Source organism: Trichosurus vulpecula, chromosome 2 (genome assembly GCF_011100635.1).
Source record: "Trichosurus vulpecula isolate mTriVul1 chromosome 2, mTriVul1.pri, whole genome shotgun sequence".
Classification (NCBI taxonomy): Eukaryota; Metazoa; Chordata; class Mammalia; order Diprotodontia; family Phalangeridae; genus Trichosurus; species Trichosurus vulpecula.
In genome coordinates this window covers 442,651,848-442,668,778 of record NC_050574.1, presented here as the reverse complement: position 1 = coordinate 442,668,778, position 16,931 = coordinate 442,651,848, and the positions used below count along the sequence as shown (strand labels likewise).

Below are 16,931 nucleotides of genomic sequence, written 5' to 3'. Positions count from 1 at the left end.
ATATCCAATCTATTGCCAACGTCTGTTATTCTCCTTCCTCAACATTTCTCATATGTACCCCCTTTTTTTCCTAATGATGAGGGCACAGTCTCTGGGAACCCCCTTGAATCTGGAATCTGGAATACAGTCTCTGGGACCCCCCTTGAACTGTTCTTTAATCTTCCAACAAGATCTGGCCTTCCCCTAAGGCCATAAGCCTTACATCATCATTAGGTCCAAATCTCTAACCAGCCTCAGCCCTTTATTGTCCAGCTACTTCCCACCCTTAATCCCATTCTCTTGGTTCCTGGAGTCTGACCTCATCTCATCCTCCTTAGACTCCTCCTCAAGACCCTCCCTAAAGCCCTCCTCTAGTCCCCCCAGACCACCCCTCAATCCCTCCTACAATCTTTGTCTAGATTGAATCTGGCCCGCTCGTGAAAACAGGCATCACAAAGGGTGGGATTTCTTAAGACAACTCCTTATGGTGAATCCGTAGTAAACTTTGTCTTTTTCCTTGGCTAAGAAGGCTTGAGTCGAATTCTTTCGACAGGACCCAGTGTGTCAGTATTTTGGGGTCACAAGCACCCCTAGAAACCTGTGATTCACTGCCCATCATCATTTTGATTAAACATCTTCACTGGGACTACTGCAATAGTCTAGTGGTTGGTCTCCTTGTCTCAAGTCTCTCCTTCTAGTCCATCTTGGACTCAAAAGCCAAAGTGATCTTTCTTCCTCAACTCCAGTGGCTCCCTTCCAGGATCAAATATAAAATCCACTGTTTGGGATTCAAAGGTCTTCATAACCTGACCCCTTCCTACCATTCCAATCTTCTTATATCTTACACCCCCACCATGCACCCTGTGATCTAGACACACTGGCCTCCTTGCTGTTCTTCCAACAGACATTCCTCCTAACTCCTGCATTTTCACTGTCTGCCATTGTTATATCAGAAGCGAGCGAGACACACCACAGAGTATAAGTTTTAAGTGGAGAATTTATTAGCTGGCGGCCATCGGGGTACGGCACCACAAATCAATGGCCAATGTGTTGGGGTGATGGCTTGGCTTATATAGGATATGGGGGTACAGAATGAGGGGAAAAACCGGAACAAAGGTCCTGGCTGATCAAAAGATTCAGTCAGGTTATTGTACTAATGGGATAATCTCATTTACATTCCTTGGTGGAGTCACAGAGTCTCAGGGATATCTCCCAGGAAGGGTCTGTCAAGTTATCTCTCAGTGGGATGGTCCTATCTATCGAGATTCCAGGGAGGAGCCATGGAGTCCCAGGGGGTTTGCTAAATACCAAAGATATCTGAGTCCACTCTTTCTGGGGGTGCTTGTCCGTAGCTAGGGGTTTCTCAGGGGTTCCTAATTTTCCTTGTATTACACCATGCCTAGAATTTTATTCCTCATCTCCTTTGTTGGTTTCCTTCAGTCTCAGCTAAAATCCTGCCTTCTACTGTGGTACTTGAGAAAACCAGTTATTGCTGACAGAAGACCCCTGTCCCACAGCCCCTGATAAAACCCCCAGTTTAAGAATGGACTCAGACCTTTTGGCATTTAGCAAATGTCACTGGGGCTCCGTGACTCCTCCAAGGAATGTTAATAGATAAGATTATCCCACCAAATGATAACTTGTCAGAGTCTTTGATCTGTCAGGGTCTTTGATCCTGTACCCTGACCACCTTGTGACCTGGCCTTTAAATTTCAAGAGATAATTTACCACCGCACCTTGTTTTTTTCTGCATAAATATGTCTCCTTCAGCTCTACTGGGGTGTTCTGATTTGGGTTGTGCCCCCAACGGTTGCCGGCTAATAAATTCTCCATTTAAAACTTACACCTGTGACGTGTCTTGCTCGCTCTGGGTACAACACTATAAGCAGCCTGTTCCAGTTCTCCTGAGTCTCAGGGCCTTCCCTATGAGATTACTCCGAATTTGTGTTCTCTCGTTTCCCTGGGGCTGTTTGCACGTTGCATGCATTAGACTGGGAGCTTCTCGGGTGTAGGGGCGGTCTGTTTATTTGCCTTCCTTTGTATGCCTGGAGCTTAGGGCAGTGCCTAACACCGGGCAGGCGCTTAATAAGGCTTGGTGACTGAGGTTCTTTCAATCAATCAACATTAATTAAGTGCTTGCTATATGTCAGGCACTGTGCTAAACGCACATTCCAGAGCATATTATGTGATTTTTAATATTTCTAGTGACAATTCCAAGAAGGGAGGAAGCCCGAGGGGCTAATTTAGAATTAGGACATCAGTGTTCCGGCCCTAGAGACTGAACCGCCCTTTGCCCTGTTAAGCCCGAGAACGCAACGCCACGCTCCGAGCCAAGAGTAGGGATCCGAGCCATGCGCAGTGAGCAACCTCCCACTCTCCCAACCGCAGGGGCTTGGCGGGGAAGCGAGCGCTGGGCAGTTTCCGCTCTTCGCCCTCCGTTCCGCCCCCGCGCTCCTCCTTTCCCCGCCTCCCGGCTCCGCCTTCCTCCAGGCACGCATGCGCTCCCGCGTCTTCGGCGCCCCGCCCCCTCCTTGGCTGCGAGCGGGCGGGCAGTTTGAAAGCCATGGCGGAATCGGATCCCTTGGAGGCTACCTTCCAAAGGTCCTTACACATTCAGAAGCTAAAGGCCCGAGATGTCACGGAGGAGGACGTCCTACGGTGTATGCAAAAGCAGTCCTCGATCATTAATGGCCCCGGAACTGGCAGTGACCTGGATGCGCAGGGGCGGGAGATGCCGTGCGTGTTCCTGTGCTCTCGCTGCCAGCGGCCCCTGGGGGACTCGACGAACTGGGAGAGCACGGACTTTGACGGCAACTGCATCTTCCTGAACGGTGAGGACGAAGGGGGAGGGGGAAAGGAGGACGGCGGGGGAGTGGGAGGCAGCATGGAGGCGGAGGGACGGGGGGAGGGGTAAGGAGTGAGGGGAGGGGCTTAAGACTCTTTGAAATACTTTATTTTTCCCAAATTACATGCTAAAACAATTAAAAAAAAGGTTTTGAGTTCCAAACTCTATCCCAACCTCCCATCCTCCCTCCTCGAGAAGATAAGCAATCAGATATAGGTTATTATACACGTGCAATGGCTTGGGCACCCCCTCTCACCCCTCACGTCTCAGCTTCACTGTTTCGACTTCCTTAGCTATAAAATGGGGATACTTAGAGCTTTTTGGGTTGTTCTGAGGATCAAATGAGCATAACTGTAAGGCATTTAGCACAGTGCCTGGCGCTTAGCGCAATATAAGTGATACTTATTATTAACCCGTGTAAAATGAGCAGACCTTAAATGCTAAGGATGCTGATGGTGGTGGTGCTGATGGTGATGACGGTGTGACTTCTGGCTTGTCACTACCCTCTCTGGACCTCAGTTTTCTGTAAACGATAAATTGAGGCTAGGAATCTAGGTAATCTACAAAGTCTCTTCCAGGTCTGCCTAGGAACCTATTTCACTACAGTCCCGTGAGGTAGGTAGTTTATATAAGGATTGTCCCCTCTTTAAAGATGAGGAAGTCAGCCTCAGACACTTACCTGGGCAAGTCAGGTAACCTCTCAGCCTCATTTTCATCATCATTAAAACAGGGGCTAACTGCTAACCTGTTAGGGTTGCTGTCAGGATCATTTGCAGATCTGATGATCTGATCTTTGGCCAGTCACTTCCCCTCTCAACTTAGGTGATTGGATTAGATCGGGATTGGTTGACTCTTTGTGTCCTGGACACTTTTTGCAATCACGAAGTCTATGTGACTCTTCAGTATAAATTTTTTAAATGCCTAAAACTAAACACATAGGATTGTAAAGGATATCAGTTATATTGAAACACAGTTGATCAAAATGTTGCAAAAAAGTTCATCAACCACAGATTAAGAACTTCATGGACTAGATATATGACATCCCTTCCAGTAGTTTATATGCTGTCCTCAGTTTAAAGATGAAGAAAAAACCTGAGTGGACTTGTTCCCACAAGTACTTGGCTAATAAATAGCTTAGGTCCTCTTACTAGTGCACTTTTCTTTTTTTTTATATTCTTTTTTTTTTTATTTAATATATTTAGTTTTCAGCATTGATTTTCACAGGAGTTTGAATTACAAATTTTCTCCCTATTTCTACCCCCTCCCCCACTCCAAGATGGCCTATATTCTGGTTGCCCTGTTCCCCAGTCAGCCCTCCCTTCTGTCACCCCACTCCCCTCCTATCTCCTTTTCCCTTCCTTTCTTGTAGGGCAAGATAAATTTCTATGCCCCATTGCCTGTGTATCTTATTTCCTAGTTGCATGCAGAAACTTTTTTGTTTTTGTTTTTGAACATCTATTTTTTAAAACTTTGGGTTCCAAATTCTCTCCCCTCTTCCCACCCACCCTCCCTAAGAAGTCAAGCAATTCAACATAGGCCACATGCATATCATTACGTATAACCCTTCCACAATACTCATGTTGTGAAAGACTAAATATTTTTTGCTCCTTCCTAACCTATCCCCCTTTATTGAATTTTCTCCCTTGACCCTGTCCCTTTTTCGAAAGTGTTTTTGATTACCTCCTCCCCCCGTCTGCCCTCCCTTCTATCATCCCCTCTTTTTTTATCTTCCTCCTTCTTTCCTGTGGGATAAGATACCCAATTGAGTATGTATGGTATTCCCTCCTCAGCTCAAATCTGATGAGAGCAAGATTCACTCATTCCCCCTCACCTGCCTTCTCTTCTCTTCCTACAGAACTGCTTTTTCTTGCCACTTTTATGTGAGATAATTTACCCCATTCTATCTCTCCCTTTCTCCCTCTCTCAATAGATTCCTCTCTCATCCCTTATTCATCTTCAACTCACCCTGTGCCCGATCTCTCTCTCCCTCTCTCTCTCTCTCTCTCTCTCCCTCTCCCTATACACCTATACATACATACACACTCACTCACATATACCTGTACATACATAAACATATATATATATATATAGATATATACATACACATATATACATACATGCACATTCCCTTCAGCTACCCTAATGCTGAGGTCTCATGAATCATACACATCATCTTTCCATGTAGGAATGTAAACAAAACAGTTCAACTTTAGTAAGTCCCTTGCAATTTCTTTTTCTTGTTCTTTTTCTTGATTACCTTTTCATGCTTCCCTTGATTCTTATGTTTGAAAGTCAGATTTTCTATTCAGCTCTGGTCTTTTCACTGAGAAAGCTTGAAAGTCCTCTATTTTATTGAAAGTCCATATTTTGCCTTGGAGCATGATACTCAGTTTTGCTGGGTAGGTGATTCGTGGTTTTAATCCTAGCTCCATTGACCTCCGGAATATTGTATTCCAAGCACTAGTGCACTTTTCAGTGTTTTATGCTGTCATATCATTCTCTTGGGTTCACACAATTCAGAGGATCCATGCTGGATGATTTGTATATGATATTTATTATTCACAAACTGTAAATTTTTGAGTTAATTTGAAGGCTACTAACAGTGCCGACCTGAAAGTTCGGTTAATGGAGGCAAACGAGCTAGGTGATATGTAAATTCGTAATGTTTATTCCCTTAAAGCTAGTGAAGCTAGCTTACTTGTGCATACAAGGAGCCAGAGCATAAGTTCTGACTGTCTGAACAAAAGAATGAGAAGGCTTAAATGCATTTCAGAACAGTCCCAACTCAGCATGTCTGTGTCACTCAAAATTTATGATCCCCTGTCTGTTTAATCATAGTACAAGAAAGGAATTTCTTAATTGGATAGATTGTAAATACAACAAGAGAGTTGACAAAATGTCAATTGAAACTATGATCCAGGACATCTGTATTTTCTTTACCATTAACATACCATAACAGAATATATGTCCATAAAATACTGGGATAAGGAAAAGTCTCATTATTCAAAATAGTGTTTCCAGTTAAGGGTCTCATCCTTAATGGCCACGAACAGAGGAAAGAATGCTCTTAAGTCAGTCCCATCTGGGCTTGTTGACATAAGAAGAGGTATTCTCTGAGTTTACTCAGAGAACAAAGAAGTTGTTAGGTCCAAACTTTTCCTCTGGTTAATTAGTTCAGGCTCTGGCCCTTATTGAAGTTACTAAATTGATATTAAATGATTATCAATAGTTACATTAATAGTATTTTACTCTGACAGTACTATTACTTAAAAATTACTTTTGGTGAATAATTTATTTCGAAGGATTCTATTTAGTCACTTATTTCAGAAGCATCACAAAATCCAAAAAAAAACCAAACCAACCCAGAACAATTAAGTGCCTCTTTTGTGCAGATCACTGTGCTGGACAAGATTCAAAGTTTAGAACAGACGCGGTGCCTACCCTCTGTGAATTTATAGTCTAATAAAGGGATAAGACACTAATACAGGTGCCATATGATATAGTAGATTATAGTCACTTTAGACCAGGTGCTATGTGAGCTCCAAGTTCAATTTTAGTACTAGCCAAAGTACTACTTTAGCATTAACTGAGCTATATTGTGATGTTGCTAAAATATTTTGTTAGATGTGTGCCAACACTGTAAAGTAAATCTAGCTGTAACTGGTATAAATGGCCCCCAAAGTATTTTTAAATACAAAACATTTTTCTCTGCAGGAATTGTCAACTTTTTGAAATTTATGGAAAGAATGTTTTTAAAAATACTGTGTGAAATCTTGATAAAAAAGACAGAAGATTAAATTATGAAACCAAGTGGGAGCCATGTACTTCTAACCCAAGTACACCATGTTACAGCCATTTATAGGAATTCACTTAATAGTGTTGTCTAAGAAAATGATTGTGCTATGATTGGTGCTATTATACTAATAACAATTCTTGTAGATTTAATTTTTAAACAAGTTTCTTATTTGTAAAATGAAGACATTGGATTAGATGAACTATTATATCTTGCCTAGCTCTAAACATTCTATGAGAACGTCAGTAACCAGCAGTTACCTTTTTCTCATTCTAGCAGTCTCACCTAATGTTTATGTGGATAAGGAACAGAAGCTATCCACTAGAAAAAATGAATACGGCTGGTAAGATGAAAATTAAATAATTATCCATGTATGATACCTAATTCAACAAAATTTTTTAAATATATGCAGGCCACTGTGATAGGTACTAGGCATTCAAAGAAAAAATGAAAAAGTTTCTGCTCTAAAAGAACTTGACATTTTGCTGGAGCAATGTAATAATTACACACGTAAAAGGTAATCTGAGGAGGGGAGAGAGCATTGACAACTTCCAGGATGAGGAAAGGTTTCATGGGAGAGGTTATACCTGAATTAATTTTAAAAACAAAATTTCTTTTTTTCTTTATTGTAACTTGATATGTGTGCATGTTTTCATATGCAAAGAACAGAAAAGGAAATGTATATGAAATGTATATGAAACTGAATTTCTATGAATAAAGTACAATACTTTACTGTGGTCATATCACCGCTGGCCTCCTTGTATGTCCTCTTCTTAACTTCTGCTCTTTTCTGTGTATGTTATTTTCTTTCTTTTTTTGGCATTACTATACTATCACTCCAAACCCCCATAACTCTCCTCCCCTTATTTCTTCTTTTCTTACAACGTAACTAAAGTTCTTCAAACATGCTACGCTTGAAGGGAATAAGTGAACATAAATTTGGTTAGAGTAAGGGGGACTGAAGGCTCATTCAAGCATTTGAGTGCCTTGGCTATAAGGTGGGGCAGATAATTAAAATGCCTAGATTCCTTCAAGCTTAACTAAAGTACTATTTTCAACACGAGGCCTTTCCTGATCATCTTAGTTGCTGGTGCCCCTCCTCCTGGAAACTTCTTATTTACCACATGTTTATATATATAATATATTGCATATAACATACATATTATATATTATGTATGTACACACACATACACATAAGGTGTTCCAAAAGTGTTGATTTGTATTTACTTAATGTGTATATGTGTTGCTTAAGAACGCTTGTTGATGTTTGATTCACTGTTGTGATCAGCGTAGCATGTTTGAAGAACTTTAGTTTTGAAGAATAGTTCATGGTTTTATAACAGTTGAAATCTTCTTAAAGATCATAAACAAGTAGAGTCTTTTCTAAAGCAATGATTTTTCCTTAGCATGATTGAGACTTTGAGTTGTAATGGATGTTCACTGAATATTGGCCAAATATACAGATGTACACCCAGACATCTTGATTATAAACGAGACTTGTTTTGCTTCGACGTTTCGTCAGTTAATGGGTAAGTCTATTTTATTACATGTTACACTTAATATTGATGAAAGGCTGTAAAATAAATTTGTAAGTATTTACACACAGTTCTTACTTTATGAAAGTTTGCCTTATGAGTGCTCCCACCACTGGTAGGAGGGGTAGCTTCTGGTGCAGCCTCACCAAGGGTCCTCCAGCTTCCCATTGGTTGTGGGGGCTTTAGAGGTGTGGATGGGGTGGGACCATATTAAGCCTACCTGGGAAAAGGTAAGTGAGAACTGGTTGTAATTTGATTCCTGTTGCAAATCCAAAAGTAATGTATTATTTAAGTTGAATCAAATCTTTTTTCCTTTTAGACTGTTGAAGCTATACATGATTTGTCAAAAGGGACAGTTACTAAATTGAACAAATGTTAATGACTTTAGTTAGAGATATGTAGGCTTTCTTTTCTTTGGGGAATATTGTAATTTGCATACTTTTATATACTTAGATGTGTTGTCAATTTGGTTTTCAACTTTGTACATTGTTGGAGGCATACATCTAAATCCTTTGTTGTCTTTCTACTTGCAATACAATACTTTCAGGGCCACAACCCTATGAGCTATACTTGGAGAGGCAAGTTTATTGGAATCTTAGCATAAACAAAACATGATTAGTGTAAGCCTGCTACCAAAAGAATCATGTGAATACTGATATGGCCATTAATTCTCAAGTTTGGGTAATTCAAGTTTTGTGTCCCAAATCTCTTAAGCTGGTACTCAGAATTTTTTAGGTTTTTTTTGACAGGACAATTGAAAGCTGAACCTCAAAAAATAAAAACCCAATTTTTGTTGAGAGAGAAGAGGAGAGAAGAATTGATGGAAATGATCTGGCATGTGACCAAAAAGGGAGATATTTTTAATTCATTTTAGACCATGCAAACTCAGTTAAGCACATGGAGAACCAATATAAACAAAGACTCCCAATATAATTAAAATGGAATTTGTCACAATGATCCTAAACAGTATAGGATACCCAGATATTTCTGAACAAAATATGGGAGACCAGCCAAGATGGTGGAGTAGGAGGAAGCACTACAGCTCAGCTCCCCTGATAACCACTCCAGCAAAGATCTCAGACAAACACCAGATGGCATTGTGATTGGAGAGCTCAGGAGAAACCACAGTGGGTCATCTTTCTAGTATAAGATCGAAGATTTGATCCATAAGCAAGTGATGAGGGTAGGAACTGAGGAACAGATCCTGACCCCAGGAATGGAACAGTTCCACAGCTTTGACACCAGAGAGGGGATTAAGATCTCCTTCCAGCACTGGGGTACAGGAGATACTGCCCTGTCACTAACCCTATATGGGGGACCTTGGACTCAGACCCTAGGTGAAACTTGGCACTGCAGCACTGTCTGTCACTAATCCGGAGGGGATCTCTCAGAGTTAGACTTCAGGAGAAGAACAAGGCTGTACCACTATCACTCTGACTCCAGAGAAAGGAGAATATAAGTAAACAGAAATATGTTACTCTGAACCAGTAGAACCTTCCTGCCAGTTGACAAGAATTGGGGCCAGCAACTGCCTCCGGGAGCTCCACTTAAGGGCAAATCTGCAATTGTGTTGCCTAGAGCCAAATCATGTTTGGGAAAATGGAAAGCCAGGGGGACAAGACACAGATCATGCCCTTGACTAGACCACTTATATGGTCCTCGGAAAGTTTGCAGTTTTATGGCTTTAGCAACTCCTCTGATCCTTGAAGAACCCAGCACAAAATGTCCAGAGAATGTAACTGCAGACCACCAGATAAGACAGGCCAGGACTATACAAGGCTATGATAGTTCCACCAGAACCTAACCAATAATAAAAAATGACTCCCATATATTCAAAATAGAATTTATAGCTAAGATCCTAACTAGCATAAGACACACAGTTATTCTTGAAGAAGAGTATGGCAGTGGGTTAACCACTGATACTATCCTAGACCCAGCAAGGTCTCTCAGAGTTACTTGAGAAGCATAGAAGAGCCAAGGAATATTTCTTGGCCTGCAGAAAGAAAAGAGAAAGGGGAGGAATATCCAAAAAGCTTCTCTCCTCAATTCAAGGAGGAAGAATGAAGTCAAAAGTCTCCAACAAGCCTTGATACTTTAGACCAGAACATGACCTTAATAATAATCTTTCTTGCTAGGATCCAGTCTGACCCCTTGATCTCTCCTTCAAAAGTAGTACAGTACCCCTTTTATGAATTAACCCCTTCTGAAGATCAGTTGCCGTGGTGCCCTATCCCCACCCCCCCTTTTTATGGAAAGGGTCAGTTTTGAAGCAAGGCAATTCTTCCCTGTTAATGGATAGAAAACTCCTCAGTTAAGACTTACTGGAGACCATCATTTTGAATCAAGGGACTCTGTCTGATTTACTTTTTAAAAATAAATTGTATTAATCCTTATTTTATAATACCTACCCTTCTCAATATTTTCCTTCCCCTTCCGTCTGCCAGAGAAAAATCCCTCATAATAAATAATAAAAAAGAGGAAAAAAAACATTTCAGCCACCCATAGCCTCTCATCTCTGCAAAGAAATAAGATGAGGTGCTTTCCCATAGTTCTTCTTGCCCTAGTCATAGTGGAAAATTGTTCCTTCAATCCTAGACTTGTTGTAGACCATTTCCTGAGAACTATTATGTTGGCTAGAATTGAAGGAGGGAAGGGATGCTATTTTCCACCACTGTCTCCTCTCCTTCCCCATTCAAAGAGCTAGAAGATACTTTGGTATCAGTTGTTGACTTGGTTATTGCCTGAGGTATTGCCTGAGCTGACAGACTCCTAACAAATAGTCCATGTGTCCTTACAAAGCAGAAATTAAGGCTTTCTTGTTTGCATTCCTGAAAAAGACAACTATCACTCCCTCAGTGTGGAAGTTTTTATTTATAGATCATCATTTATCAAATGTTATTTGATAACAGCATTAGAACTGCTGCTGTTATCAAATAGATTGGAAAACAAAATTTAGAATTGAAAAATTGAGATTACATTACAGTGCAAAGGTTTGAATATCTATGTGACCTAAGATGTCTTTGAGACCACAATTTTCAGACAAAATTAATACTCTACTAAAGCTCAGTTTTATATTCCTTTTTAAGAAGAAGCTGTTTTCTGCAGCACAAGGTACCCTTGAAGTTGACTTTCTTCAGACTTTAAAAAATGGCCTTTGAAAAGTCCTTTACTTTGACCTAGATACTTTGAATTGTTTTAATTGATTTTATTTATTTCCAGTAATATGTTTTTCATATCTTAAGAAAATTAAAACATAAACCAACCTGAATAGAGTTATATTAACCAGAAGAAGAATATTTTCTGGTTCAATGTCTGGGATGCTTGTGATAGCAAAACTAGTCCCTGGTTTTCCTTCAGTGGAAAAGTGCCAAGAGAGAGAGCATTATGCTTTCAGCTTTAATATTAATATTCACTATTTTGTCTACATTTTAACTTTATGTGCATTGTAACCATGCTCTATGTCAGTTACATTATAGGGTCTGCTGAAAATGTAGCTGTGCCTGAACCTGAAGAGCCTGTAACCCTTGATAAGCAAGAAGTAATGGAAAGTGTTTTAAAGAAGGTAATCATTTTCATTGACAAGTTTTATCTCTTTATGTTAAACTAACACATATTCTCCAAAACATGATGTTATACCAAGAGCGAGCAAGACACGTCACAGAGTATAAGTTTTAATTGGAGAATTTATTAGCCGGTTACTGTTTGGGGCACAACCCAAATCATAATGGCCATGAGTAGAGCTGAAAGAGCCATATTTATACAGAAAAAACAGGGTGTGGTGGTTAATTATCTCTTGAAATTTACGGGCCACGTCACAAGGTGGTTCCGGGGAAAACAGGAACAAAGGCCCTGACAGATCAAAGATTCTGACAGGTTATCATTTCGTGGGATAATCTTATCTATTGACATTTCTTGGAGGAGCCCCAGGGACATTTGCTAAATGCCAAAAGGTCTGAGTCCATTCTTTCTGGGGGTTTTATCAGGGGCAGGGGTCTTCTGTCAGCAATAACTGGTTTCTTCAAGTCTCACAATGATGCTATTCCCTTCACTGTTGCAATATATAGTATAAGCCCACCTTCATAACTGATGTATGGATTGTTTCACTTCAGTTTATTGTGAAGCTCTGTTAAGAGTAAAAGTGTTGATACTTATTCTCCTACAATGTACTGCCATGTGACAGGGGAAAAAAATTAATTATGTACTAGATTTCCTGCCCTTTTTGTCACTGTAACTTGAAGATTTCGGGGTTCATTGATTTTGTAGTTCATAAATCTTTGGAGTTTAGTTTTGTTTTAAAAATCATACAGACATAGGATTGAGTCTGTGCAGTTTTTGTCTTAGCATTAGAACTGCTGCTGTTATTTCAGAAGGTAGGTTTGTTCTACAGCCAAACCTCTGTCACTTGGGTCAGATTATGAGAGGCATTGTGATGTAATGAAAGAATGCTGGATTTGGAGTCATTAGTCACTAATAGTCAATGAACATTTATTAAGCTTCTACTGTGTTCTGGGTGCTGTGCTAAATCACTGGGGATCCAAAGAAAGGGAAAAGATAGCCTCTGCCCTCAAGGAGCTCTCAGGCTAATAGGAGAAAACAGAACATAAGAGAAGCTGAAAAGGGGTGGGGCGTGATGAAGCCCTGCACAGCTGGGTGGGAAATAGAGTTTCTGGAGATTGTGAAATCCAGGAGGTCAGGGGTAGGAAAGGATAAGGTGGATTTCCTGAGTGCCTCCTCAAAGAGAGGGTCTGGAAGGAGCCCCTAGATGGTGACCCCTCATTGTCTCCAGCCAGAGGAAAGGAGAGACCCAGGGAGAGGGTCCTGAGGACGTCTGAATTGGGCTCTGCCTTCTAATTCTGCCTCCACCGCATACTGTGTGGTTTTGGACAAATTACTTAGCCTGCCTGGCCTTAGCTTCCTCATCTGTGAAACTGAGACTATTTATTTCAATAGACATGAAGGGTCTATTGTATACGAAGCATTGTGTCCATGGGGTTGTAAAGTTACAAACAAAGTAGTCCTTGCTTTCAAAGAGCTTACCTTCTAGGGGTGGCTTGAGCTTGCTTGTACAAAGACAGGAAAATGCAAGGGAGTTTGAAGAGGAGGGGGTAGTCAGGGAAGGCTTCACAGAAGTGACGCCAGAGCTGAACTGTGGAGGAAGATGAGGCTTTTGAAGTGTAGAGTGAGAGCATTAATTCCAGACCTTGGGGATGGCCTGGGTAAATAATAGCTAGCACTTGTATAGCACCTACATGTGTCAGACGTTGTGCTAAGCACTTTGTAAATTTTATCTCATTTGATCCTTACAACAACTCTGGGAGGCAAGTGGTATTATTTCTTATTATTATTTACAGTTGAGGAAACTGAGGCAAACAGATGAACTGATTTGCTTGAGGTCACCCAGCTAGTAAATGAGGCAGATTTGAACTCAAGTCTTCCTGTCTCCAGGCTCAGTGTTCTGTCAACTGCACCTATATTGAATGCATGGAGGAGGAAGGTGTGCCGGATTTGGGGAATAGCTAGCTGGTAGTCTAATTTGGCAAGAACATAGAGTTTATTAGTTTAGTTGGCTACTCTCAAGTGCTAAGTTGAAGTCAGTATTTTATTCTAGAGGCAGAGGCATTGAAGGGATCCCAGCGAAAGTTTTTCAGCAGGGAAATGACATGGTCAGACCTGTGTCTTACTAGGATTTTTTTTTGGCAGCGGTGTGAATAAGACTACATTAGACAAGATAGAGACTGGAAGCAGGTAGTTCTGGTGAGAGGTAATGAGGACCACTTGACCAGAGAGGAGATAAAAGAGAGATTTTGGAGGGAGAATCAACAAATTAACAATAAATTCAGTGTGAGTGATGAGAGGAAGGAAATAGAGGTAACTGTAGTTCAGAACTTGGGAGACTGAAGCGATGGTAGTTCATTCGGGCAGAAATAGAGAAATTTGGGGGACGGGTAGGTTTAGGGGAAAAGGTAATGTGTTTTGTCTTAGACCCATGGACTAGATAATCCCTGAGGTTTTAGTGTATGATCTTGTTTGTGAAATAGCCTAGTCCCTTGTTTTTTATCCTCTCCCCTCTCTTCTTCTTCCTTCTTTTTCTTTCTCTTTGTATTTTTCCTCTCTCTCCCTTCCTTGTCTCTTGTTCCCTCTCCTCATATTTGCTCTGCTTTCCATTATTTCACTGTCATAAAATTTCCATTAGAAAGTTGAACAGGGAAAAAGGAAGGTAATTCAAAATTCTTCAGTTTCAGGTTGTGTTTCTAGGTTATCTGATCAGTAACACCAACACCTTGAACTTGGTTAGATTCTTTTTCCACCACTTAGCAAAAATGAGTCTTTTCCTGACTTATGTTTTGGTTGTGATTTCTACTAGGCAATATAGTTTAGTAAACAGTTTACAAGAAGATTAATATCTATATTTACAAATGTATATAGCTTAGTTTGAGAGAGCAGAAAGAAAGAATTGTCTTTTTACTACTGGAGTAGCGTTGGAGCTCAAAGTCCTAGTTTCACATTCTCAGCATGCTTCTTAATGACAAACTTGGGTAAGGCACTTGGCTGAACTGAGCCACAGTTTCCACGTCTGTGAAATCAGCATTGGGATCTAAGGTCTGATGCTAAGTCCTATAATCCTATGAGAAACCAGCAAAAACTATAAAAACCAAACACTGACCTCTCTTTTTGGGACCCAACACACATTTTTAAAAATGATTGAACCAAAATGTCCATATCTACTTTGAACTAAAGCAATATTTCATTTGTTTCAAGTTCTCGAAAAAAGAATAAATAAGCTTTACTGTATAACTTATGCAATATTACAAGGTTGTACAGAAAAGTACATGAAGATAAACTGGAAAAAAAAACAAAACCAGAAACAAAGTTTTTCTATATCTTCAGCAGAGTCTTATGGAAGCTTCACATTTAGGGAAAATAGCTTTACTTCAGTGCATCTTTTCTCTATTACAGAATAAAGTTAGACTTACAGATATTATAGACACAGAAATTACAGATATGCTTTTATCATATTTTTCTTAATAATTTTTTTTCGTAATTTATCCAACAGCTGCAAGTTATCATGCATGGATTGGAGCTAAGAGTGTCCCTGGTTGAATCAGTTGTGTCAGGTCTTTGTTCCACAACATGAAAGAAATTTCACTTTTTTTTTACTACCACTTTTTTCCCCTTTGTATGTATTGTAATTTGTTGTACCATTTTAGCAGGAGTTATAAAGTGCTCAAGGTAATTTTATCCCCAAGTTATATTTGATTGGAAAAAAGCTTAATCCGTTTTGTAACTATTGATGTTATAACTGTTAATTATGGGATAAAAGTTTCTCTTTTCTGAAGTACGATGCTAAAATTATGTTTATAAAATGTCGCTTCCAGAAACCTCTAAAGTGTGGAATTTAAGAGTTTATTATGGATACCTTGACCCTCTTTTCTCCCTTGTATCATTTTTATATTGATCTCATCTTCCTTATACTTTTTGTTGTCTATTCATCGTAACAGCTACCTATTAGCTTGTTTGGGGGTGGGGGGAAGCATGTGATAGAAAAAACAAGTCTGGCTATTATCATGAACAAATAAATTCCTTATGACAGCTTTTGAGTACTTTGGTCAAAATTTAAGATTAGTTGGAACTTAGATTTTTTTTTTCCTTCCGATATGTTAGAATGTTCTCTGGAATTTACATTATGAAAATTTAAAATCATTAGTCTCATGTAGAAACATTGATAAGATTATGTATCATTGCCATTTAAAAATAGTTGGAAACTTATGCTCGCAGACTTAAGTGTAGGAGTACGAGCAGAAGTCCTAGTCAAAAAGTATTTGATGATGACTTTCCATGTGCAGAGTGCTGTGCTAGCTGATGTTGCTGCCAAAGTAAGGCCCCTAAGGTGTCTGATTAATGAAAGATTCTTCTTTGCCTGAAGGAAGTCCAAAAGGAGGGAAACCCTGCCTACACTATGTATTCTTTCTGGTTCTTACCTGCTAGGAGAATGGCTTTTCATAGAATTGCAGAATTTCAGAATTGGAATGGATCTTGGAGTCATTCTCTCCACTGCCCTGGTCCATGCCCTTTTCACTTCATAGTCGGACTATTGTGATAGCCTGTTAATTAGTCTGCCTGCCACAAGTCTCTCTACTCCAGGACATCCTCCATTCAGCCACCAAAGTGATTTTCCTAAAGTGAAGGTCTGACCACATCACTCTCTTTTCTTACTTAATAAATTCCAGTGGCTCCTTATTGCCTTCAGGATCACATACTATCCTCTGGCTTTCTAAGCTGCTCATAACCTAACCCCTTCCACCCCACACACCTTCTCAGTCTCTTTACACTTTACCTTCATCTTACACATACTCTTCACTCTAGTGATGCTGGCTTCCATCAGGTTTCCTGAACATGACACTCCATATCTAGGCTGTCGGTATTTTTCCAGGCTGTTCCCTATGCCTGGAATGCTCATCTCCACCTACTGACTGCCCTGGCTTCCTGCAAGTCACAGCTAAAATCTGACTTTGTACAGGAAGCTTTTTCCAACCTCTTAATTTTAATGACTTTCTTCTTTTAGTTATTTCCTATTTATCTTGTATGTAGCTTGTTTGTACATAACTGTTTGCTTGTTGTCTCCCCCATTAAATTATGAGCTCTTTCAGGGCAGGTTCTTTTACCTCTTTTTGCCACTTGGTACCATCCCTGGCACAAAGAAAGCCCTGGACCTCAGTTTCTTCAACTGCAAAATGAAGGTTTTTGGATTAGATGGTCTGTAAAGGTTCTCAAAAATATA

At 40.1% G+C, this 16,931-nt stretch overlaps 1 protein-coding gene across 1 annotated transcript; it reads left to right on the top strand.

Moving 5' to 3' along the window:
* Positions 1-2,499: 2,499 nt before the first annotated feature.
* Positions 2,500-15,770, top strand: MIS18A (MIS18 kinetochore protein A). The gene is made up of 5 exons (XM_036746671.1): positions 2,500-2,810; positions 6,894-6,960; positions 8,024-8,146; positions 11,618-11,714; positions 15,207-15,770. Exons 1-5 carry the CDS (start codon positions 2,543-2,545, stop codon positions 15,285-15,287), a joined length of 636 nt encoding a protein of 211 aa, XP_036602566.1. The 5' UTR covers positions 2,500-2,542; the 3' UTR covers positions 15,288-15,770.
* Positions 15,771-16,931: the final 1,161 nt, after the last annotated feature.